Source organism: Seriola dumerili, unplaced genomic scaffold, assembly GCF_002260705.1.
Source record: "Seriola dumerili isolate Sdu_G_001 unplaced genomic scaffold, Sdu_1.0 BDQW01000044.1, whole genome shotgun sequence".
Lineage (NCBI taxonomy): Eukaryota > Metazoa > Chordata > Actinopteri > Carangiformes > Carangidae > Seriola > Seriola dumerili.
Genome location: NW_019174299.1, coordinates 2512158 through 2538389, shown reverse-complemented (window position 1 = coordinate 2538389; position 26232 = coordinate 2512158). Strand labels below are relative to the sequence as shown.

Genomic DNA, 26232 nt, shown 5'->3' with positions numbered 1-26232 from the left:
CTTACACATTATGCATCAGTTGAACCATGTCACAAACAATTGCACGATGCATCAAAGAGAGGCATTTTAATGTTGTAGCTACCTTATCTACTTTTAAACTGTTGCACCGCATCAAACTTTATGAACTTATGATATATTTAAAATCTGTAGTGGAGTGCAGTAAGCATGTTCTTTTTTCATATTTCTCATTTGTTCTGTTCTCTCCAGTGAAATATGTCTCAGATATATTGGTCCAATTTGCAATATGATTTTTATATTATCATTTTTTTCTCTGGGTTTGTTAATGAGAAACATTACACCAGTAATATATGTAAACGCATGCAGGCATGAAAGAGATATATAATATATTTTCAATTACAATCAGTTGAAAACCATAAAAATGACAAAAAGGCAAACTTCACAATGCAAATTTAGCAGTCATCACAGAACGGAACGGGTGCTCACTGAAGACCTTGCCAAACTGGACCAGTTCTGCAAAACCTGGCGCCTAAAGCCAAGCCCAGCAAAAACTGTATCCAGTGTATTCCATCTCCACAATGCAAAAGCTGCCAGACAACTAAACATCTACCTGGGCAGACTCAAGCTGAAGCATGCTTCTAATCCAACCTACCTTGGAGTGACCCTTGACCGGACCCTATCCTTCAAGGAACACCGACAGCAGCTAAGGTTAAGTCAAGGAACAACCTGCTCTGCAAGCTCGCTGGTGCAAAATGGGGGGCAGCAGCCTCCACACTGCGCACCTCAGCACTGGCCCTTGCATACTCTGCGGCTGAGTATTGTGCCCCTGTCTGGTCCAGGTCACCCCATACACACCATGTGGACACCCAGCTCAATACAACCATGAGAACCATAACCGGGACTATCCGCTCAACACCACTCCCCTGGCTTCCTGTCCTATCAAACACCCCCCCCCCCACATGTCCGGCGAGAAGCAGTCATTCACAAGATGCTTCAAAAGGTCAAAGACTCTCCCCATTTACCAATCCATGCAGACATCTACAACCCACCCACTGCTCGACTTCCATCTAGACGACCAATTTGGAAGAACATCCCACCAGCTGACTTCACCATCCAATTGGCTTGGAAAATGGAATGGGAGTCCAAGGAGGTCCCAAACAAACATCTGGTGCCAGACCCCAACCGGGTCTGGCACCAGATGTTTGACCAACAGGTCCTTGGCACCAACCTCCCAAGGAGACAGTGGTCCACGCTCAATCGCTTCAGGACTGGACATGGCCCCTGCTTGGCCAGCCTTCACAAATGGGGCAGTAGCCCCACCCCACTGTGTGCTTATGGAGAGCCAAACCATGGAACACATCATAGAAGTTTGTCCTCTTCAAAGACTGAAAGGAGGATTAGTCACCCTCCATACAGCAGACCAGGAGGCAACTGCTTGGCTTAAGGACTTTGCATTCGCTAAATAAATAAATCACAGAATATACAAACTATTAACAAACTGATTTGCTGAGCTGTTATTGAGGAAATGTAAAGGGGCTAAACATGAACAAAGACTTCAGTGGTCTAAATCTTGAAACACTCAATCTACAGTGTGCATAATCGCCCATAATAACAAACAGTCTCTAATAAATTCAGTTCACACTTTGACAAGATATAATAGGCTATGTTTCATGTTTACAAGAATCTGTTTAAATGTGCTAAAAATACATCATAACTGCCAGGCTATGTAACTTCGCCTGACTCATAAATATATCCCACACACAAACCGCCATCCACTGTACAGAGGGTGTGTGTGTGTGTGTGTGTGTGTGTGTGTGTGTGTGTGTGGAGAGAGAGAGAGAGAGAGAGAGAGAGAGAGAGAGCATGGACTCTGTCCCTCTCCTCTCATTGCACCTCATTGGTGTACTGGACTGGGACAGCGCTACCCGAGAAGAGCAGCTGAGCAGAGCTGCAGTAAACCACAGAGGAGACATTGTTAGAATCAAATGAGTAGAACAACATCATTTCTTCGACTTTTCGCGGGGTTCATTCTCATTGCGACAGGTAGGCTGAAATTATGGTCGTTATAAATGTATAAACCCTGGTGTGTATTTTTCTCTTAATTGCCATGTATTTTTCACATGCAGCGGTCGTATGTTAATGATAATCTGGGTTCGAAATATAAAAATGGCTTCTTAAGCAAAGAAGAGACGTATGGTCGTCAGCATTAATAATGTGACAGATGAATTGAAAAAAAGTTTTCCATCACCAAACAAATACGCATTTGAATTTTTTTTTTTTTTTTTTTTTTTTTACAATTACTCAGTATACTACCAACTTTATTCTTTCAAAGTAAAGTGTTAAATTGTCATTTATTCTTGTGGAGATAAGCATGTTTGTTTAATATTGTAGTGGCAATGGCTTTAGCTCAACATCATGAAAGAAAGTTGAAGAAAAAGCAACATTTATCTAGCAACTTTTTAACTAGTGGGCTCTTGAAAAGATTTTTGTATCTCCTACCATCGATGTAAAACCTCCCATTCTTTGAGCTCTGGTGAATATGGTCACCTTGTTGGGTAAATTACACATTCAGTTTTAATCTTCTTCCATTTTGGGGTATTTTGGTATAGTTATCGGCAGTTTTTATTACTGCTACTCCCCTGCAATTTGATGAATAATTCCAGCCTTGTAATAGTTTTAAAATTATCACCATTATTTCCCTTGACCTTTGCACTTCAATACTCTGTATTACACAGTTCTTTGTGCTACATTGGGCCTTTTTTCAGCAGTCATTGTTTGCTCCTTCCTGACCTTCTTTTGCACAGGATTGCATAATAAAATGTGAAAGGAAGATTATTGGCAATATGACCATAGACCAATTGCGTTTTTGGCTATTGTGTTATCTTTGACACAGGGATAACATCTTTTTTTAAAACTTTTTTTTAATAATATAAATATTTCCTGTGAATAGAAAAGATTGTATGGTATATAATGATAGACTTCTGCTTTGTGGACTAAGCCAGAATATCTCACCCTTTTTATTAAAGAACTGCAGCTTGTGGGATACAGTTGTTGAATTAACCCCCTTCTTAAATGAACATAGTGACAATACAGAAAAGGCAAACACTGCAAAAAAATGTTTCTCTTATAGCAAGTATGCAAATATAACATATGCTCCTGCCATGCTGTAGGTGTGCACGGCTCCTGTCCCATTGAGCTGAACCCCCCCAGTGTTGTGGTGAGATATGGAGACCCTGTCTCAGTCAACTGCAGCACATCGGAGACCGTGTTCGAAGGAATGGGCTGGGAAGCTACAGAGGGAGGCCTAAGTCCAGAGAAGGTCAACCATTCGACCTGGTCTGTGAAGAACCTAATAAACTGGGACATCTTTGCAAAGTGCTTCTTAAACCCATTACCAGAAAGCACATTTGAACAGTGCTCCAGGGACACAAAAATTGTACTTTATAGTAAGTCTTGCTTATTCAGCACATAACAGGCTGATGCGATGACTATGTCTAATAATTTCCTCTTTTTCTCCAGCATTCCCAGAACAGGTCAGCATCAGCTCCAGCAGTGGCCCCAATGGTGTGATGAGAGAAGAGGAGGAATATAGCTTCACATGTCACATCCAACATGTAGCACCTGTGCAAAATCTCACTGTCAGATGGTACAAAGAAAATACACTCCTCCGTACAGACACTTTCTACAGTACCAGTAAGAAACCAGTGGATCAGTCATCTGTGTACAACTTTACAGCGAAAAGACAGGACAATGGAGTCACACTCAAATGTGAGGCACATGTGGACTTGGGGCCAGAAGGGCCACAATTTAATTCATCATCAGAGTATACCATTACAGTTCACTGTAAGTATGTCATGTAGGCATTTTTCACAGTTTTTTTTATGTTTTATAGGCCAAGAGATTAATCGATTAATTAAAAAAGCTAACTGTTAGATTAATTAGAAACAATCGTTTCTAATTAATCACACCAATACATCAGTCAGTTCTCATGCCACATTTGTCTTAGCTGTTTTTCATCTGTTAAGTAAAGGCAAAATAGTAAATATTCGTTGTTTTTGCTTTTGTTTAGTTGGACCAGATGTCAAATGTCCCATCAAGAACTTGCACTTACGGGAAGGGGAAACTCTGGCCAGTCAATGTCCTGTGGAAGGAAATCCAACCCCCCTCGTAAGATGGATAAAAAATGGAAATACAACAGACCCAGACATCCCTCTGAGCAGGAAGAATGCAGGGCTGTACATTCTCGAAGCTGAGGGCGCATCCTTCATCACAGTGGAAGTCCAGGTTTTTCTGTTGTGTGAGTGTTCCCTTCAGTTTACAGCAGTACTACCAAAAGTTAAATTCACTTCCACTTTTCTCATTCCTCTATTGTATTTTCTATTTTCGATAATATTATATTTTTTTTATAGTGTTTGCACTTGGATGCTCAGGTCATATAGTTAACTAGAAAAAAGGATACTACAAAAATAAAATTACTACAAATACTACAAAATAAAATGATTCTATTATAACTTAAAGCTCTGGTTTTAAGGTGTCATGGAGTTCTCTTGGAGTTCTCTTGTAAACAAACAAAAGAGTGTTACTTACCAAAAACATTTTCTGTGCATCCTGGAGGTTTTGTAAGTATTTAAAATCCTTCCTTGTTTACATCCATGTTTACCAGCTTGCAGTCTTCTTCTTCCCTGTCTTTCTTGGCACGTTGTTATGTTTTTGGGTTGTTTCCTCCACGTGTAGATCAGTGGACCAGTATAAAACCATTGGCAGGACTGTTTGTTGCATCATGCGTGTCTTCATGCACATGTGCACACCCCTAGGGCAACAAGAGATCATAATCACCACAGGGTACTTTTAAGTAGGCCTACAGAAGTATTGTCAGCAAAATATACTTACTCATTATGCACACAACTCAATGTGTTATATTAATATATAGTATATATATCATACTTTGGATTACTGTTACTTAAACTTAATGTTTTAGCCACATTTTACTGTGGTAGTTGGTTGAGGTTAATTTTAACAAATTTATACAATGTTGGGCAATTTGATACATTTATGTATATATATATATATATATATATATGTGTGTGTGTGTAAATATATATACATGCTTTCTATGCAAAATCTGCAAAAGTAACCTGTAAAGTGCAAGTATCTCTAAGTAACTGTACAATGTTATATTCCATCACTGTCTAGGTAATGTATAGTTACTCCACTGTAGGTCTAATGTAGAAAATGTTTCTGTGTTTTTGCTTTCAGATGGACCAGAGTTGAAGTGTCCAAGCTATTACACTGCACTGGAGTACGCTCCTCACAACCTCACCTGCACCGTTGAGGGTTATCCACAACCTGAGATAACATGGTACAGAGATGGTGAGGAGGTGGAGCTTCCAGAGAAGCTAACAAGACGTGACGCAGGGCAGTACCTGATCACAGCTTCAAACAGTATGTCAATTGTCAACTTCACCGTGGAGATTACTGTCATATGTAAGTCATACTGATGAAAATTTTGAATACTTTGCTCAGCATGAGTGATTCAGTATATTACACTGGCACATTTGCTTCTTCTCTCACTTATGTTGTTTACATTGTTGTCTGTAGACCCACCATCACAGATAGTTGAGCTTGAAGACGCTGAAGTTGAAGTTGGTTCTAATGTGTCACTGAAATGCTCCTCCATGAGCAACCCACGACCTCAATATATCTGGAATTATTACCGGACGGACAATGTGATGGAGGAAAATGAAGATGGAGTGTCCCGTCTGCTCATCATCAATGCCACTGCATACAACTCCGGCTCCTACACATGTTGCACCTCGAATGAGAGAGGAGAAGTCTCAAAAACAGCCAGAGTCACTGTGAAAAGTAAGGTCAACATAACATTTGACACAAGTTGTACAGACATCCAACTCGTACAGAGGATAACTCCTATTGACTTGATTTTTCCACTAGTACCACCAAGAGGTTCACATTTGTGGCTTTGAGTGAAATGTCTCATCATGGACAGTGGTTTGAAAAGTAGTTAGTGGTTTGACCTAACATCACTGATGTTAGCATTTAGCTCATTTAGCACTATTGTGCCTTTTTTCAAATAATCTATCTATCTATCTATCTATCTATCTATCTATCTATCTATCTATCCATCCATCTATCTATCCATCCATCTACCAATTAATCAAAATGCTACGACCAAGCCTGGTGCCTTGGCACTTTAACTTGTAGCCTATTTGTACAACATTTATAGACACAGTGGGTATGTGGGCTTGCCGTGCGCGCGTATCTGTGTGTACGTGTGTGCGCGTGTGCGCGTGTGCGTGTGTGCGTGTGTGTGTGTGTGTGTGTGTGTGCGTGCGAGCGTGCGTGCCCAGTGTTGGGGGGAGGGCTGTTTCCCAGTTTCCTCTCCGGTGATGCAGGGCTGTGGGAGCTGACTGTGCAGTGAGTACATGCAGCCATAACTTAGCTTAGCCTTTTGCCCGAAAAGTCAACAAGTCTCCGCTGGCTCGTCCCGTATGCAGCTGAGGAGGAGCAGGAGTCGGTGTTAACAGTCGACAGTGTTTGGGAAACACTTCTCGAGACTTTATTCCAATGGAGGATTTAAATTATTTTCGTCTCCTTTCGGTCCTTTTGACATTTGAGCTGCTGTCGCTTTGTAACGGGACAGAGTCGAGTAAGTTGTGCCTCTTGGGAGGAAGTTACAGACTTCATGTTTTCTTTTCTGTCGAGATTGAAATGGCTCGATTTAGCTAATATATACTTGTAAATGACTGAAAGTGGGATTGTTTTGGGCTGTTCATATGGCCTGAGTGATTAGGAGCTAACTTTAGGCAACACAGTGGTGTTTAAAAAAAGCTTAGAGGAAGCTGGAAAGTCTGAATTTAATGAGTCACATTCATGTTACATGTTGTATATGCTTTGAATAGGAACAAATGATAATGATTGGTGTGTCAATACTAGTGGGAAAATCAGTAACATTTCTTTGGTAAGTTGAAGTGTGTTTGATTAGAAAGTGTAGGGAATCTAATCATTTAAGCCTCTTACATTGTGTGTATATAAACGTTCTTAAAGCAGTATTTATATTTTTTAAAATAAGGAAAAAGGCGGGGTAAAATGTGACACATTGTACTGAGATATGAATGTTATAGCACGTCCAGCTTAAAGAATGGGTGGCAGCAAGTGCAGTTTCCTTAGGGAGGGGTATATCCTTCCTGAGTTTTTTCCCCTTTGCCTCCTGAGATACAGCTTTTGTTCTACAGTCCTGTGGCTATTAGACATGATTTCACTGCAGCACTGGATGCGGAAATGTTGTGTTAAGTTAATGGATGTGTACTGACTTGGATTTAAATAACATTTCCTACCCTCACTCTACGTTCCACAGATGCCAGTAAAGAATGTCCCATTGAAATAACTCCAGACAGGATGGTGGTACAGTACCAAGGAGCAATCCAGACTGCAACGTGCAAACTGACATCCAACAACAGTAATTTAATAGAAAGATACTGGGAGGCCAAGAACATCACAATTTACAATGAAAGTTGGCATGTTAACACCCATGAAGACTGGGACTCAAGGCCTGCTTGTACTGGGATGTTTGTGGGATTAGGAGTATGCCGCAAACCTTTAAACCTCACTCTCTACAGTATGTATTGATATTCTTTGATATTTTTTTTTTTGTACTTTCATTGACATCAATTTAGAATCATGATTTACTCTGATTTTTTTCCCACTCCTCTACAAATCACCTCTATAGAAATACCAGATAGTGTCTTCATCAGTCCTGTCCAAAACTTGAGCTCATTGGTAGTGGGCGAAGAGCTTCAGCTGCAGTGTCACATTATCCAAGTTGCTCCTGCACAGAACCTCGTCGTGCGGTGGTATAAAGGGAACGACACCTTTGAACCACATATCAAAGGTGGGGTATCTTTATTTATACATGTTCTGCCTTTTCTGTGAGGTCAAGGAAATCTAACAGTGCTAGCCAAACTTGCAGTTCAAAGGAGACGTGCTGGCATGACATTATCAGCCAACATGCAAAAAGAAAAGAAAAATTATGAAAGACAAGCTGGAACATATATTCCCAGACGTAATGACTGCTGATTTCAGATTAGTTAAAATGTCCAACTGAAATGTGAACATTTGTAGTTAACTTTCATCAGTTATCCTAATAATGTAATTCTTAATTTGCCTTATTGAGCAGATATTCCTCAAATTATGTTTACTAATGTTGACACTTACGAGATACACTTGTGAAGCTGTATTTTTGAAGCAGACAAGTCTGTGCTCATCAACAGTCAATAAGGATGAGAAATGCACTGCGTCTTGATTTATAGTGTGTTGCACAAAAGGCAGATGTTCCTTTAACAAGGTGTCTTGTTTACACTTATACCAAGGTCTCCTACTGCACTTAAGCTTTAGCGTTGTCCCTCACTTGTAAGTTGCCTTTGATAAAAGCGTCTGCCAAAAGAGTAAAAGTAATGTTTATTTTCCAACAGTTCAACAGTGTGTATGTAAATGTCACATCAAGACATCAGTTCATGCTGACAGTGAGTGAAACATGTTTCACCTGCATCCCAAAAGAGTCATGCTTCACTGTCGTCATCTCTAAGACTGATTGTTAAAATGGAAACAAATTCTGAAATTACAGGCAGTATGAATGAAACATTGTCTATATTTTTTCTTCTTTTTTTTTTACTTAATTACTTACTTACTAATTTTCCTCCATAATGTTTATTTGTCCGTCAGGCTCGTTGCAAGTGAATGACTGTCTGCCTGAGAACAGCAGAAACTGTGACATCAGTGTGGTCAGAACTCCAAAAAATGTGTTGTCCACTATCAGCATCACTCTGGACAGAAAGCACAACGGGGCAGAGTTCAGATGCGAGGCTCAGATGGACCTGGGACCCGAGGGACCACAGCCTCCTCCAAAGAACATGTCCAGTCCTCTCAACATCACTGTCCGCTGTGAGATCACATTTACATTTGCAGCTCAGCAGTCATGATTAAGATAATACTGTACGATGAAGTGATGATGAGCATGTCATCACATCATTCCAGTGGGATAACAGGAATCTTCTGAGACTTTCAATACAACAATACACAAAGACCTTGTTAAAAAAGGACAGTGTGTAACATTTTTAATTAGGGACACCACACCTAAATAACATAACGGCACAAGTGTAGTTTCACTAAATGTACCATAATTCCTTTCAGGTCATCACAGGTTGGATATTATTTGACCTCATAGTGCTCTTTTTGCCTCTGTCTCAACAGATAAGCCCATCATTAACGCCACAAAGCTTCCACAGACAATCCCAGTGTTCAGAGGTTATCCTGAGGAGCTCGTCTGTGAAGCCGATGGTCACCCACCTCCAAAGATCCAGTGGCACTACAGCCCAGACAAAGTTCCCCATGTGTCTGGAGACACACTCATCGTGTCTGAAGCAGGCCTCTACAACTGCACTGCCACCAATGAAGTTGATTCTGTCTTCCATGTGGTCAAAGTGATTTTAAAGGGTAACAATCAAAACTTTGTTGTTTATTTTTTTTTAGGTGAAAACATGCACCTCTAAAAATCTATCATAGATTTTATTCCTAAATCTACAAAGTGTCCCAGTAGGGAAAGCGGATTTGTGGCAGAGGGTTTGAAGCCAATAAATAAATATTTGACTTCTCCCCTCTACACAAATTATGTAAGAATTTTCATGGGTTTCTGTTACTCAAAACTTTTTTACTTTACATTTCAAATAATTTATTTCTCCCCACAAGTTCTCTGTGTGACTATGATCAATAAACTGTCACTCAGACCAAATGTAATAAAAACTTTAGAGGGAGCAATTCAATTCAGTTCAGTTTTATTTGTATAGTGCCAAATCATAACAAACATTATCTCAAAGCACTTTCCAAAGTAGGTCAAGACCTAACAATATTATGGAGAGAAACCAAACAGTTCCCATGATGAGCAGCACTTGGTGACAGTGGGGAGGAAAAACTCCCTCAGAACCGGACTCAGGGAGGGCGTCTGACTCGTCCAACTCGAACAGATTAGAGAGAGAGACCAGGAACGGTTGTATATACTGTTGATATGGGTATTTGCACTATATCAACATAGGTAATGGCATTATCAATAATAATAATAATAATAATAATAAGTTTTGTATTGGCAAATCCTGCAGCTCCAGAGTCAGCGACACCTGCAGAATGAGGACAGAGAGAGGGAGAGACAGAGGAGAAGCACAAACTAGGGGAGAAAGAAAATACAAGTTAAGTTAGAGATAGAGAGATAGAGAGAGAGAGAGAGAGAGAGAGAGAATCAAGGGAGTCCCCCAGCAGTCCAGGCCTATAGCATCATAACAAAGGGCTGGTTTAGAGCTCATCTGAGCCAGCCCTAACTATAAGCTTTATTAAAGAGGACGGTGCTAAAGAGCACTAGAACATAATTAGTCAACAGAAAAAGGTCAGCAAATTCTGCAAAGTAAAAATCAACTTTAAGTAGCAGATCGAAAGCCTGTCAAAGGGGATTCTATTCAGCTATTTACATTTATTTCTAATTGGCGGAGTTTGATTTCTCTGAGCGGTTTGTGTACAAAGAAACAAACAAAAAGGCAGAAGGCCAGTGGAATGGTTGGAGGTTTTGGTAAGTTTTTGTTGAAAATATTGACTTGTTTTCAATAATCAAGTTGTAAATCAAAATGGCTTCCATGTGTCACAATAATAATACAAATCAGTTAGCCTGTCTTCTTGTCTGACCATAGGTTAAAGTATATATTTAAATTAGTAAGTAGATAATTAGCTGCCCTTTCATAATTTTCATTTGTGAACATGCATGCAGACAGTGCAGAGCACATTTGTTGAACTTGTAGGAGAAAAACTGAAAATGTAGGAATAAAAAGTTCACATACGAATTGTTGCATGTCAGAAATAGTGACACTTGTATTTAAAGCTGATTATTTTTGAATTTTTACATATTAATATGTTGCTTTTTTGATTGATTTCATTACAGAGGACTACCTGCCCCTCATAGCTGGATTTGTGGCTGTCACAGTAGTTGCTATCTCCATCGTCTTCGTCTTCATTTACTCAATCTACTACACGAACACCAAGATGCGCCGCTACAGCCTTAAAAACCCCAAACTAAGCACCCACAATGGTAACGTAGCTCACAACGGTTGGGACATGCAGTTTCCTATGACCAAACTGTCTTAGCTGTTAATACCCCAGAATGGATAGCTGACCACTCTGAATGAGCTGCATCTCTCTGCCACCACAATCTACAGTGTTTGAAAGCCTGAATAACATTTCAGACAGCAGGCTCACACTGGACTGTTTGGAAATCTTTTTAATACCTCCAAACTTCACACACTCTGTTATCCTCACATTTATTTCCTTACATTTAGGGGTATCTTACCCTTCATGGAATAATCTTATTATAAAAATCAGCAACCTTGGGTTGTAAATTTCTATATTAACTACTGGATTCTACCTGTTTTCACTGGACAGAAAGAACAGGGGGAGCAAGGACTCAAATATTTGGCAGAAACTGGATATTGACTCATGAGCACAAACTAGTCTAATATGATTATGAATGTTTTTGTTGACCTTTTTTTTTATTCTGCCCCCTTAATATTGACTTAAACTCAGATCACTATGTATGTGATTATTTTACAATTATTTATAGAATGTGTTTGAAGAAGTATTGGCCCTAAGACTGCGGCCGTTTTAAAAGTCACAATAACAGGAAGTGTGCTGCTGTACTTATTTTCCATTGCCTGTTTGCCCCTCCGAAGGTGTCAGTGATGGTGTGAATATCACTCGCTTTGCTCAATGTGCGGACACTGTGTGCTTACCATTCATTGTCCCTTAACTGTTCTTTGTACGCCACTCTGCACTTCTCTCTGTTTGTGGCCTTCTCCGTGCCTGGCCCTTTGTTGTGCCATACCGCACCAGGCTCCAGCCTTATGGAACAAATTGTCTTGTTCTACAGTTTTATGCTTTTGTATGAATTACTGTGGCCATTATGGCCTAATGCCTATTAGAACTGTATATTCAGGATGTTTTTTATGCAAAACCTTATATATATTTATTTATGAGAAACAGTAAAGATGGAACAAATTAGTATTGAGAGCAGATGGGCATGTAAACCTGGTGCAAGATGGAATAGTTGGTGGAGTTGAAGGCCTACCTGTGATATAAGGGACATGAGTACATTGTAATGTAGGTTTGTAATGTTTGTGAATACTGCTGTATATATTTTTGACTGGTGTAAAACAGTATTTTATTATTAAAAATGTGGCTTTTTAAACAAATTCCTTTGTTACTGAATATGCACCCCACTTGTTTACAAATACTTCCAAGTTGCGCAGCTGAAATCAAGGTGAGAATTAAATCAGCGAAACTTGTAGGCCTGAATATATTTGACATGTTTAAATTTATGATCAGTAACTTAAGTTTCCCTGATTTAAATCTCCCCTTGATTCAGCTTTGCTACTTAGTATTATGACTTGTTTTGAAACAATAATAGCATAAAAAAGGTTAATATCAAAAGCTGCCCAATATTCTTAGTCTCAGTCTAGGTAAATCCACACCAGAGCACTGACCTGTGACAAAGGATAACAAGGGATCTAAACATATAATATCAACCTAGTAATTATTCTACAAACTTTTACTGGGCTTATGTTTTACAAAACAAGGAACAGACCTCATATTACTGTGCTGCTGATCCTTGAGGGGAGCACAAGCTCGGACACTTGGACTCTGCCCTGTATGCCACTATCCAGCAGACAGCTCTGATCAATTAGGAACAAAGCTGTGGAAGTCCTGGAAACTTTAGCTCCACGCAAGACAAAAGGCGCCCAAATCCTCGGTGTTTTGATAAACCTACTCCTCTGCGGGGCGCCGTGAACTGCAGCCAGCAGGTTTTTCTAGTTAAGTAATGCTGCCTTCCTGTCCTGTAGGAAATATTTAAATTAGACTTATTACTCAAATGTTTGGGGGTTTCCAGCTTGGACTTTTTGGGATTATGGGAATTGTATGTGCATCATATGTGTCACACGCATCCTCTTCTGTAAAGCTGACTGTGAAAATGTTCAAAGAATGAGAAAATAAGAATATTAACATTCAGTTTTCGCTCGTTGCCTGACAACTGGACCGCCTATTTCCGGTCTGTATGCAAAGCTAGAATTACCTTGTATGGATCATCTCATTTTACTTATCTATTTCTTTAAGCCATCCTTAGTCAATGTCCCCGCCTCGACCACGCCAAAAATTGACTTTTCAACCTCTGGCCAATGTAGTCCAGCGAGTAACAGCAGTTTACGAGGAGCAGTTTAATGCATCACGGTTTTACTTTCGAGGATTGGTATGGACGTGGTCGACAGGTGAAGGAAACAGGACGTATGTCACAATAGGTCTGACACGGATTTGGAAGTAACTTTGTTCGACTGAGTCTTTGATATATTTCTTTTAGTCGTAACAGTGCTACTGGTTGGTACACAGGCGAAATCATGAAGTGGCTTTTCATACTCAGCGGCTTGATAGCGTGTGCAGGTAAACCCGTTTTCTGCTGTGTTCGTTATCTTTTTATTCAGGGTTATTAACGATACAAGTTATGGTGTCAGCATAATCAAAGTTACGGCGTCGACTCTTCAGCCTGGCCTACGCCCATTGTTTAATCTGAAACCTGATTATTACATTTGTTTGCTTCTTTGCCTCAAATTGTAACCGGTGGCCGTTTGCGTCGATCATTTAATAGTTTTAGAGCAACTTCCTTTACCTACCTACCTACCTTTATGTGTAACCTTTTGAAAATTAGTATCCCAAGTCCTTTTTTGAAAAGTTTGTAGTCAACAGGAAAAAATGTTTTTTTCTCTCCTTATAATATCAAATGAATGTGAAATTTAATTTCAATGACTGTTATCACCGCAGGCACTTGGAATGCTTTTCGAACAGAAACTACAGGAGACCTACATGTCCTCAGTGCAGTTCTACTGTGAAAACATGCATTTACAGTGTGCCCAGCGTCTGTTTTTATCATCCTGTCTATGAGATCGTATCAACTAAAGTCAGATAGGCCTACTCCTTAAAATGGTGACTCCTGTAACCCATACAAAGTGTCCTTCTTTTTTCTTCTTTTAGAAAGGGGCGCTCCACAACTACGGTGTTAACTCAATGACCAACTGGATGAAAGAATTGATAAGAAAAAAGTTGTTTATGCTGTATTGTTGGATTTCATTGCAGCATTTGATGCCTGATAATAAGTTGTTATTGAATAAGTTAAACTGTTACGACTTTGAGGCATCTGTTGTTGCATGGATCTAAAGTTATCTCACCAAGAGGATATATACTTTACATTTTAATGGTAGTCATTCTGAGGTAAAAGCAACTCTGAGTGCCTCAGGGAAGTTGTTTAGGACTGTCATTGTTTTTGTTTTGTTTTTTGATTTACCTCTATTTCTGAATTATGCCACCACTGTTATGTTTGCCGACGACTCCACCATATATGCATCAGCACACACATCAGGAGAGCTTAGTGTGTTTTTATATGAAGAATTAAAGTTAATAAAACAATGTATAACTCAAAGTACGGTATTTGGTTCAAAATATTCATTTAAAGTCATACCGGTTTTACACTTAGCTATAGGAGAGCTTTTGACCAAGTAACAGACACAAAGTTTTTAGGGCTCATTTGATAGGGAAATTTCTTGGAACAGTCAAATTGGTCAGATGGTGGTGAGAATGAGCAGAGACGTGGTTGCTATAAAACACGAGAAAATTCAGGCCTAGCTATTTAACCAAACGACCAGTGCAAGTATTAATGTGAACATGGTTAGGTCATTGTTCTGTGATTCTGTCCAATACAACAGAAAGTAATCTGAACAGGTTACAGGTAGTGCAGAATAAAGCAGTAAGTATTAGTACAATGAATAACCTTTTTGGCTGTAGGTTATGTGTAAAAAAAAAAAAAACACAGGTATTGTTATAACTAAAATCCCACAAATATTTTATAGAGACCAATCCTTTTTTTTCAGATAGACATCATTATTCTGCTTTGTCTCCATGTAGAACTAGTTTAATACAGAGAACTGTCAATTAATAATACAATGGTGGCATGGAATTGAAGCAGCATACCAAGTAGTTTGACATCAGACAACAAGTTGTTTGTTTTTTAATTTAAGGTTGTATTTGTTTAGTGTGAAACAGTGTAGAGTGTTAGATGACTTTCTTGTTTATATGATTTTCTTGTTTGTATTCTGCCCTTGAAGATGTGATGTGGATGCAGGGAGCTATTTATTCCACTTTTATTTGTGACTTGAGTTGTGAAGAGAATTCTTTTCTTGGTTACTTAAGAAAAGAAATTATTATATAGAGCTATTGTATGTGTTAGATAGGTTTGTCGTGGTGGTTGTGTTATGTATTGTGAGTGTTATTGTGAGTGTGAATGATACTGATGTGTATATTCTGTCATTTAAGTATTGTTTAAAAAGTTTTGAGGACCCCAAGAAGAGTAGTGACTCTTACAATACAGTGGCCAATGGGGATCTGGAGAACAAAATCATAACTTGGCCAAAACTTATTTGTGCTATAGTGCTGTTTAATACACTGGTTTGTACATGACTGCTTGCAATGTAGCCTGTAATCCATACTGTGTGCTTCCAGGAAAGCCTGTGAGTGCCAACTGTGAGGCTGAGCTGAGCCCTCCTCAAGTTGTGGTGAAATATCGAGACACCTTCTCAGTCAACTGCAGCTCATCACCCGAACTGACAGAGGGAATGGGCTGGGAGTCTTCACAGGGTGGCATAGCACTTACAGATGGGATCTCCTTTCTTACCTTAGAAACAGACTCTGTAACAGACTGGAAGATAGCTCCACTGTGCTTCTTCAATCTCCATAACGGTACTCAGTGCTCAGAAAAACTGCCAGTCACCGTTTACAGTGAGTAGTCCTTAACTTTATCTGAAATTGCCAAGCATGCCATTTGTAATTTTCAATCATTTAATACCACTGATGTCAGGACTTGTCAGAGTTTTGTGAAACATTTTGGCACTTTTTTTTCTACAGAAATACCGGAGAGTGTGTATATGCATGATCCAAGTCCGCTGGGCCCCATGGTGGAGGGCACAGTGTATCAATTGCGATGTGATATTGCTAATGTTGCACCAGCAAAAATCCTCTCTGTATACTGGCACAAAGGAAATGAGATAATCAATACTCAAACATTTAACGAGTCCAGCCTGTCTCCAGTCAATAAGTCATCTACCTTCGATTGGATCGCCCAGGGAGACGATAATGGAACTCAGATCTGGTGTGAAGCAAAGCTGAACTTTTGGCCAACAGGACCAAAGCTTCCCATGATGCAGTCAGAGTCACATGAATTGATCGTACTGTGTGAGTTCTTAACACCCTCATCATATAACCACCAAAAATTCGGATTTGCAATAGCATGTTTAGCAAGTTTTGTCTTTCTCTGAATGCATTTTAATTCCTCTTTGTTTCTGTCTTTCTGTCTGCCATTTCATTTCATGTACGTCCTCAGACCCACCAAAGTTCCACACGCATTCAAATGAGACGCAGGAAGTTCCAGCTGGTATTGAAATGATTTTAAATTGCACTGCGAAAGGAAACCCAATGGCAGTATACAGCTGGAAACTCCCTGAAGCCATACAAGAGAAGATCAAGAATCGCAATAGGAATCAGCTCATCTTGCCCCGGTACCTTCAGTTTCCAGGGACATACACCTGCACAGCGTCTAATGAGGGGGGCAGCAAGACCAAATATTTCACTCTTATCCAAGCTCCAAGTAAGATCATTACTCCAAGTCATTATGTTCCTCACTTTGTTTTACTCCGTTTTTGTCTTACAGTGAAGACATCATTCTATAATTCCCTCCTGCTGTTGTTCTCCATCAGGTAGTCACCCTGGAACCACGGCTGGGATTTTAATGGCTGTTTTCTTTGTTTTAATTTTCATTTTGGGATGTATGGTTTATCACAAGCAGAGAAACTCTTCTGTTGCAGACCAGACAGTCTAAACAGATAAGCTGAGAGAGAGAATATAACAAAAAACTCCCATCTCCCACAGGGGACCGAACAACCTTTGCAGCCATAGTTGGAGGATTTACCTTCCTGGCCGCCCTGCTCATCGTTGCCGGTCTCATTTTTGTGACACCTGATGGAATGTTTTCTCTCAACAAAGGCAGCTATCTCAGAGGACAACCTACCTCATCAGGACCTGTATGAATGAGGCTGACTTTTTTTTTTTTTTATAATTTTATTAAATTCTGCATGGCTTTGCAATGAAAATGTAACTTTTAAATGTTCTTTTGTGAACCTATCAGTTAAATGTCTCTTAATGTCTTGGGGCATGGGTTTTTCTGAATGCTCAGTTGATGGACTCTGCTGCGCCTTTAAGACTGCATAATCCCATCAGCTGTCTTCAAAGCTCCACTAATCAATATTGTTGTTTAAACAAACAGTATGGTTACATGCACTTAAGAAACCAGGTTACTTACAGAAATCAGGGTACACAGGTCATTGACGAGTGCACTGTAGTGACCTGGTTATTGTTTACATGCAACAGGTTGGTGATCTGATTTTTCCCCTTCCCCAGAGTTTATTTTAGCAGCATGATCCTCTTGTTTTAAATGTTGTTTTGGTGATGTTACTTCCTGAGTTTGTTTTTTCATTCGGGTACAGCCTTGCCTCACAGCATGAGAATGTGTCTGAGTGTTGCAAAGAGACCAATGTTCAGTGGAAACCAACTCATTCAGATTGCCAAAGGCTACTTTGTGTTAGTTTCACTTTTAGTCTGACTTTGGATGGAAATTTTTGAGTATGCATCATCAGTCATTGTAGTTATTGACCCCTTTACCATACCACTCTGCTGTCCCAGCAATACTTTCCCTGTCTTTGTCCCGCATATGTGCACGTGTAAAAAGCTGACTGTAACCTGTTTACTTAGGTGCATGTAAATACACCGACTGCATAAAATTCCTGTTGTACCCAGCAACATGAACACCAAACACAGTGGCTCTACTGAGCTTTTTAGCTTCCTTTAGCTCATTGTTTTGGCTTTATGGCCTGCACATTTACTGTATTGTTCAGTTTAAAATGCTCTAATCACCCTTGTATCCACCAGCAGCAGGAAGTTGTTTCCAACAAAAAAAAGGTCTGATAAACTCACTTTATGCTACCTCTCCAACAGGGGAGAAAATGGTACAGACTAAAACAGCTGAAAGAAGGATATATATTGGACACATTAGACCTATATTACCTACCTACTTTCCTGATCTGCCACCAAATGATCAAAAAGTAAATATTTTTCACATGAGATCAGGCTACTGATGGAGTGGATCCTCATGTTTTAATCTACTCAGGTGTATGTATATATATATATATATATTTTTTTTTTTTTTTTAATATTTCTTTTTACACTATTACTTATCAGAGCCTGCACTGCAGCTACAGTAATTGCTTGAGGGTGCTTGGAATAATGCAGTGGGGTACATTGCGAGTGAGGTTTTTTTTATTTTTATTCTTATTTTATTCATTTTTGGTGTATGAATTAAGCACAAACTATTCTCATTTCATGTTTTGAAAATTGTTTTACCATGTTTTTTATATATATATGTGTTTGTGTACAGTGGTACAGCTCTGGAATGTTGAACTATTTTTGCACTGAAGAGACTGACCATGCCATTTTCTATATTGTGCCTTCAATTTCATATGATAAGACAAAATGTTGCTTTATTGAAATGACCTTATTATTGACCACTACATCCTATTGTTTGTCTGATCTGTCTGAGAAAAGTGCAAAATGCTGATATTCATTTGTAAACCTTTTCATTATGAAAGCTGAATAAATTGAAAAAGGGGAAGTTAGTCGTTTACAAGGTTTGTATGTGCAACTTGTGCATATACATCAGATGTTAAATGAAGCCAACTGCTCCGTCGGTGACATCCTTTGGCAGCATACTGATTGAGGCAAAGTCAAACCAGTGTCTTTCATGACTGTTTCCCTGCCACCTTTTGTCTGCCCCTGAGCCCCCCCTTCTCCTCTCTCTCTCGTTCTCTCTCTCATTCAATCTGGCTTACATTATACAGTGCTGAGACTGCCATACTAATTAGCACTGAACAAAGTGAATGTAAAGGAGAGCATTTGTTATCCTGCCCACGGTTGCCAATATAAACCCATTTTTTCTGAAACCATGTTCTTTATGTTCAGTTGCTGTCATTTCCACTGAAGGTTTTGCCAGAAAGCACTGTTTGTGTATGCTCTGACTGTGTTGCCATAACAACCTGGCAGAGTGGATATTGCTCAATTTGTCATGGAGTTAAAAAAAAAAAAAAAAGTTTTATCATAAATACATATTTCTCTTGATGCCTAGAAGAGGGAGCAGTGAATTTTAAAGTGAAACAAGCATGTACTGTAATCTGTGCATTGAGATTCCCAGCTGTGCTCGCCATAAATACACCAAAAAGCATCCGATTACTCGGTCACTTGCACCGCAGTTGCAGTCAGAGCTGTTCTGTCTGTGCAGCATTCTGGTCACAGTGTGAGTCTTACAAGCTACATGCTGCACAACACCAATACTCCTGCCTGCTGGGATTTCACAGAGCATGGAGTCCTGGAGCAAGAGGAAACTAGCATGCATACAGATCTGAAAACTGGCTTTATGTTCACAGCCAACAACAAGACAAGAGATCAAATCATTGCTATCAAAGCATACCGTGGCCGCACCTAAAGCTGGAATGTAAAAACTTAAAAAAAAAAAAAAATCAAACCCTTAAGTCTATTGAAAGCACAGCTCAGATTTATGTGGTTTACCATATTCAATAAGATTTACATGGGTCAGAGGTTGGAGGATAACAAGGTTTGGGCTTTAAGAGACAGTTTTATGACTTCAATGTGATCATGCTACAAATCTAGAGCATCTCAATTCGGCTTATTATAAATATACCACAATTTTGCTCTGTAATATACCAGAAATGGAAAATGAAAATGGAAAATGTATTATATATATAAGTATATAAGTATATATATAAGAGGGGTATTATTGGCTATACACATGCTGTGGTATTTATCATAGATCTTTACTTTCGTGCTGAAAAGCATGTAAGATTACTGCGGTTCAAAAGATCAGGCTGTGTTTCTTTAGAGGCCTGCCACCTGTTAAATTTCCCTCTTTCCCTTTTACCCCCCACCCACAAAGTCAGCTGGGATGAACGGGGCCCTTTTGTTCCGACATCGTTCCCTGCAGAGTTGCCAAGCTTGTTCAAGTTGGAATCTTCTTTCCCTCGCCCCTTAATCGACGCCTCAGTGCAGAAAATAACATGGGGAACAACTTTCTGAGATGGATCCTGACGTTTTGCATGTTTTATTCGGGTAAGATGTTTTTTCCCTCTCTCTCTTGTTACAGATGATGGTCGGCGCAGTAATTGTTTTATGAAAATAGTGATAAACGAAAAGGCAAATAATGACCTCTAGTTAGTGTTAATACGAATGTGACAACGACCGTCAGTGCAACAGCAAGTTAAAGCATGTTTATTTTTAAGGTAGACAGACAGTCCTCGCATTATTAGGTCACTGTAATTAGCATCAGATCTTTGTTTAAGTGGCTACACTATATTCTTCTATAAGATTATGAGGAGCTACCGGCTGTCAGTTAACTGTGAAACAACAAAACTATACTCAATGCACCAGTGCATGTTGGACTTTACACTCTTCCTTGTCGGTTGAATAAACTGTGGGTGAAATCCTATAAGTAGGCCTACAAAGTATAGCCTACATTTGTTGTTTTAACATAGAAATTAGAAGAAGAAACCAGATTGCTATACTTTCACTATTATACACAGGTGTATTTAAGAAATATGAGGCTGACTTCTTGAGTGTTGTAACAGAGTTACATAATAGGTACATGCAGCCTACTTGTATACAGTGAATATGAAAGTATTACAAGTGGAAGATGGTGATAATAACACCATGGTGATGGTGTTTGCTGCTGTATGTCTCAGTGTCAGGTGAAGGTTGCTCCCTAATCCTGAAGCCCTCCAGGGTTGTGGTGGGCTTTGGGGAGTCGGTGTCAGTCACCTGCGAAGCAGCCCGTGAGGTACTTGTCCTGGGCTGGGAATCGGCCATCAATGCTGCAAACACTCAGCAGGACCTGTCCGTCCAGTGGAAGGTAGACAGTCTCATTGATTGGATAGAAGAGCCTATCTGTTATGGGGTGTTTTTCACAGCTCCCAGACAATGTGAGGAGAAACTCAATCTCGTCCTCTACAGTGAGTCAGCTCTTGTTTTCATACACAGTATAGAAATGGGTGAATTGCATAAACTTGTTTGACTGACCTGAACCCTTGCGTATCATTCATTTAGAAACCCCAGACAGTGTCTCCATCAGGCCTGTGAACCACACTGGCCCCATGGTGGAAGGAAAAGAGTACCAGCTGCTCTGTGAGGTTCAAAACATCGCTCCTGTTCAGTATCTCACCCTGAGGTGGTACAGAGGGCAGACTGAGGTTTATAACCACTCCTTCGCCGACCTCACATCTTCCTCACCTGTCCAAGTGTCCTCTATCCTCGTCGTCACGCCAACCAAAGCCGAGAATGGAGTGCAGTACAGGTGTGTAGCAGAGCTGGAGCTTGGACCAGAAGGACCACAACCACCTCCTACTGTGACCTCAGAGCCTCTTAATGCCTCTGTGTATTGTGAGTCATGAAGCTATAACCAATTTTTAAAAAAAGAGTTCTCACATGTTTAATACACTGAAGAGTGGTGGTACTTCTAATCCCTATGATCTTCTTTCTAGTTCCCCCAATGTTCCTCAGTCCTGAACCAGAAGTGTTGGACCTCACAGTGGGTGCTGAAATCTCCTTAAACTGTACAGCTACAGGAAATCCCACACCTGTGTACAGCTGGCAATCCTCCCATCCTGCGCAGGAGAGGATGGAGGATGAAGCAGTTCTTACCTCTTCCTCACTGCTCCCAGGGACCTACACTTGCACTGCCTCCAATACACTGGAGAAGAAGAGCAAGCAGTTCATTGTCAAGGCCAAGACCAAAGGTAGAAGGGAACTCTGAAGAGCACATGTGCAAGTTGTCTCCACACATGTCCTAACCGGCATATTCTTTTGCTTTTACTTAGGTGTTTGAAACACAGGATCGTGAGATGGGATTGGATGACCACATTGGACATACGAGGAGAATTCAGCCAAGGGGATTTTACTGTTGCTGCTTTGGAGACGGAAATGACAATGCATTCATAACTCAACAGATATTTATCAGGATCTTGCTATCATCCAGAACTAGATCTCATAAAGAAAAAGACCCGAATATACTACACTTGGCAACTGCCATTTAATTTGTCAGTATTTTAACATGAATGTATTCTTGTGGTAGATTGTTGTTTAGAATATAGTTCACTTTTTATGCTTCCCATGTGATATCCTGTATCTAATTTATATTTTTGTTAGATTTATTTTCCTATTAATAAAATTATATTATAACATTACAGATGTGTAGCTACACTTAATATAGCAATGATGACTGCATTATTGTTAATGTTAATGTTAATGCTGGAAATTTAGTTCTGCAACTTTAATGCTGAATGTTAAAGAAAAGCAGGCCGTTACTGTAAATATGAACTGTTTCTTAATTTGCTTATCTTTATGAATAAAATTTAAATTAAAAACGTTGTTGTTCACATTGTTATTTATATATTTTTTATTATAATATAATTATTTTAGTAATTGTTCTACTAGTAGTTGTAGAAGTAGTGTCTTACAGCTGAGAGATATATTAAGTATATGAACACAGCAATGCTAAAAAATGCACATTAATACTTTTGGATTAAAAACTACCTACCTAGGTACCTTCTGCTAAAAGCACTTTTTAAATGTATGCCATGTATTCTTTTTGTTTATAGGGGAATTTGTCAGGTGACTGTCTGTGTTAAGCCACTAGGTGTCGCTGTTGCACCTTGTCAGAGATGCCTTTTTATTGGCTATCGACACGTCACGTGATTAAAACATTGCCTTGCAGGAGGAAGTGACATTAATGCACCTATAAACTGGTTAGCCAATAGCCAATAAAACTGAAAAAAAAGAAGCGGAAGGAGGAAGTGGCATTAGCGGCTAACATTAGCTTAACGACCTTTCATCCGAGATCTGACTACTACTAACTTATGCCGACTTCCCTGAACCGACAAAGGTGGGAGTGAGTCTTGAGCCTGATGTGTATTTGCTTACTACTAGTGGACAACTTCCGAAAACTGTCGTTGTGTGCTCTCTTCCAGGCATGCCACAGAAAGATCCGTGTCAAAAGCAAGCATGCGCAATTCAAAAGTGTTTACAAGGTACACAAAAGAGCACACTTGAATGCCATGACATGTTGTCAGAGCAAACCTGACATTATCCTCCTCCCACAGCTAATAAATACGTGGAGAGCATGTGCGAGGATGTGATCAGGGAGATGCGGCGGTGCTGTGAGATGCAGGCTGGAAACTCCATCTGCTGCTCCGGGTTCAAAGACTCAAAACCTGCGGAGAAGAAAAGTAAAACATAGCTCCCTGTGGGATGCTTTTGATGGTAATTATGTCAGAAAGTGACACTGTGTCATTGTTGTATTGACCGAATAACTGCTGTGTTTGTTGCAACATTGCAGACAGACAGATGTTTATTACATCATGTGGAAGAATATGAATTTCCACATTTTGGCACATACGTAAACTGGAGCCGGTAAACACACAGTATATGGAGTGTAACTTTTATTAATGTTAATAATTACATCTGTGTTTGACAAGCCATACACCCATGTGGCACAGTCTCAGCATAAAGCTGAACACTGTAATATAAGATGCTCAATGTAGTATTTATTAAAGGGAAGTTTGACTGAATTACTTTCTACAGTGTACCCTGTTATTTTGTCACACCCTGTCATCAAGTATGAGTTACACTTGTTTGTGCATGTGGGCGATGAGCTACACAGTTCTATTGCAGATGTAGCTTAAGGCCCTACACACCATTTGTAAACCCACACAGTAGATCTAAATTATTTTTGCCTGATTAGACCCATAGACTGGATATGAAGTAATTATTCCCTTCTCACGACTGTCGGGGCATGTACGGATGTACTTCATCCCCCTGTCAGCTTTGTTGCACCAGTTAAAGCCAGACAAATTACACTGTTATCATTCTTTTTAGTGCATTGAGTCTCGTGACCTCCCATAACTCCCATTGTAGCTCCAGTCATCTAGAGTAACTGAAAACACAGGTGGGATTTAAATATTAAATGTTAATACAAGTGTTTATTTGCATTACATGATAACTTAATTCTCAATAAAAGAAATATAGTGTGTTGTCGGAAAAGATTTTTGATATCCCAGTTGATCTGTTCACTGTTATTGCTGTTTGTCTTGCCCAAGGCTATTTTGGCATCAATCAGCTTGTCTAATGTACAAGAAAATCCCTAGTAAGCTATGCTAAACTTGAGAAATTACTTTAATAATACATTGAATTTGTCATTAGATAACCAAGCAATATCATCTTTTCTTTGCAGAGTGCAAACATATACATATTAATGTTCATAAGACAATTGTTCTGTCAGGGCAGGAAATGCACCATGGATCGTCATGTTCTGGAACAATGGTTTCTCTAAGTTTAATTGCCTTCGGGTGCGGTTTATATCATTGTCTACTGAGTTTGTCATCATTGAAATACCGGTTCCCTCAGTATGATTGCTGTAAGTCAGGCTGAGTAGTTTTAGGTGTTAGTTTAGAATGAGGTCAAAGGCCCTATTTGCTGGGATGATGTCTAAACCAGATATTTATCGTCCATTTAATTAGTTTGTCAGTCTTCTAATTGAAGAATTTTTTTCAGTATCCATATTTCAAAATAAAAGTGTCTCTTCCCTCCGGTTTGATGAAGAATAAGGCATTTTTATATATATATTTTGAGGTGATTTCCTGTATTGTATGTGGCTCTAAAAAGCCGTATGATATATGAGTAGTGACGTTAAAAAGGCTTTATTCATTTAACTTTGAAAATAAGTCTGGTAGAGTGGATAAGTGTTGCACATTCAATTATTTATTTGCTATTTTTTGGTACACGACTCCACTCCATCAAACTTTCCAAACCCATATCGAATGACAATGTTTTTGATGATGTTATTCTTTTCTTGTCTGTGTTCTTCCTGAATCTTGTGGCTGATTTCACAATGGTCCAGACAGGGTATCCACAGGGTTTAAGTGCATCCCTCAGGTGTTCCTCTCATGTTATCCTCTTCTCTATCTAGTGAACAACAAAGTAGTCCAAAAACTGAAAATATTAATTTAAACAGTAGCTTACCAGATGAAGGAAAAACAGCATTGATTTATGAACTTTCATAATTCACAGTTCACAATTAAATTCATAATACTGCATTGTTACATAAGCAAAACGTGAAGATATGTCAGGAAGGTTTTGGAAAATTTGAAAAAAAACCCCAAAAAACAAATATATATATATATATATATATATATATATATATATCAAAAAGTAGCCTATATATGTATATTTTGATATAATTTACAAAGATAGAAAATTAAGATCTACTGCTGTTAAATTATTTTGATTAACTTTTTTTTTCTTTCTTAAAGCAACTCCATTTGGCAAAGTCAGATAATATAGAGCCAGGGCAAAACAGCAAGACAAATACAAAACAATGTATCTATATCAAATAGTTACATTAAAAGAGAAAAATTAAAGAAATAAATGAAAAGCCAGGGAATATTCAACATTCAAAGAAAGTAGAAGCTTATGTTTTTCAAACAATAAGCACAGATTTTTATTTTTTGTTCATTTACATTTATGGATGTGGTATTTGGCACAAACAAAAATAAGATTTATCATTAAAAAAATTCCCTTATGAATATATTGGAAATTGTGAAAATGAAAAAAATACATGTTTGAAATCAAATATGTAAGATAAAATAAACATGTTAATACAAAACCAAAATTACTGTGTGTAGTTGCAGAATATAAGTAAGCTGAGCATTAATCACAGGACACTGTCTATTGATATGTCTTGTTTTTAATCTCTGGAGGTTGCAATTTAATATCTACACCTAGCAAGAACTAATGAAGTCCATTACAACAATCCTGAAAGGTTATAGTGTTCAGTTTTTGTTTTAACTGTGTTCAAGAGGTGTTGATGTATGACTAAGATCATTTTTGAGGCTCTAGTTTGTGGTGCTGTACTGCAATATACGGAGTGACGTACGTCCGTGTGACGGAGTGACGCGCTGACGTCGA

The 26232-nt window shown here is 39.1% G+C and overlaps 2 protein-coding genes across 2 annotated transcripts; both read left to right on the top strand.

Annotated features, from left to right (window-relative positions):
* Nucleotides 1-1870: 1870 nt before the first annotated feature.
* On the top strand, nucleotides 1871-22561 carry LOC111217711 (hemicentin-1-like). The gene is made up of 23 exons (XM_022739695.1): nucleotides 1871-2001; nucleotides 3129-3404; nucleotides 3478-3801; nucleotides 4028-4255; nucleotides 5215-5442; nucleotides 5557-5820; nucleotides 7331-7591; nucleotides 7703-7864; nucleotides 8695-8913; nucleotides 9223-9465; nucleotides 10952-11153; nucleotides 13242-13249; nucleotides 13399-13494; nucleotides 15604-15879; nucleotides 16006-16332; nucleotides 16481-16744; nucleotides 17026-17177; nucleotides 19455-19498; nucleotides 20204-20328; nucleotides 20958-21224; nucleotides 21319-21651; nucleotides 21753-22007; nucleotides 22089-22561. Exons 1-23 carry the CDS (start codon nucleotides 1944-1946, stop codon nucleotides 22094-22096), a joined length of 4620 nt encoding a protein of 1539 aa, XP_022595416.1. The 5' UTR covers nucleotides 1871-1943; the 3' UTR covers nucleotides 22097-22561.
* A 489-nt stretch (nucleotides 22562-23050) lies between these two features.
* On the top strand, nucleotides 23051-24182 carry cmc4 (C-X9-C motif containing 4). Its single transcript, XM_022739657.1, has 3 exons — nucleotides 23051-23152; nucleotides 23238-23297; nucleotides 23370-24182. The coding sequence occupies exons 2-3, from the start codon at nucleotides 23240-23242 to the stop codon at nucleotides 23504-23506; spliced, it is 195 nt and encodes a 64-aa protein (XP_022595378.1). The 5' UTR covers nucleotides 23051-23152; nucleotides 23238-23239; the 3' UTR covers nucleotides 23507-24182.
* The last annotated feature ends 2050 nt before the right edge of the window (nucleotides 24183-26232 follow it).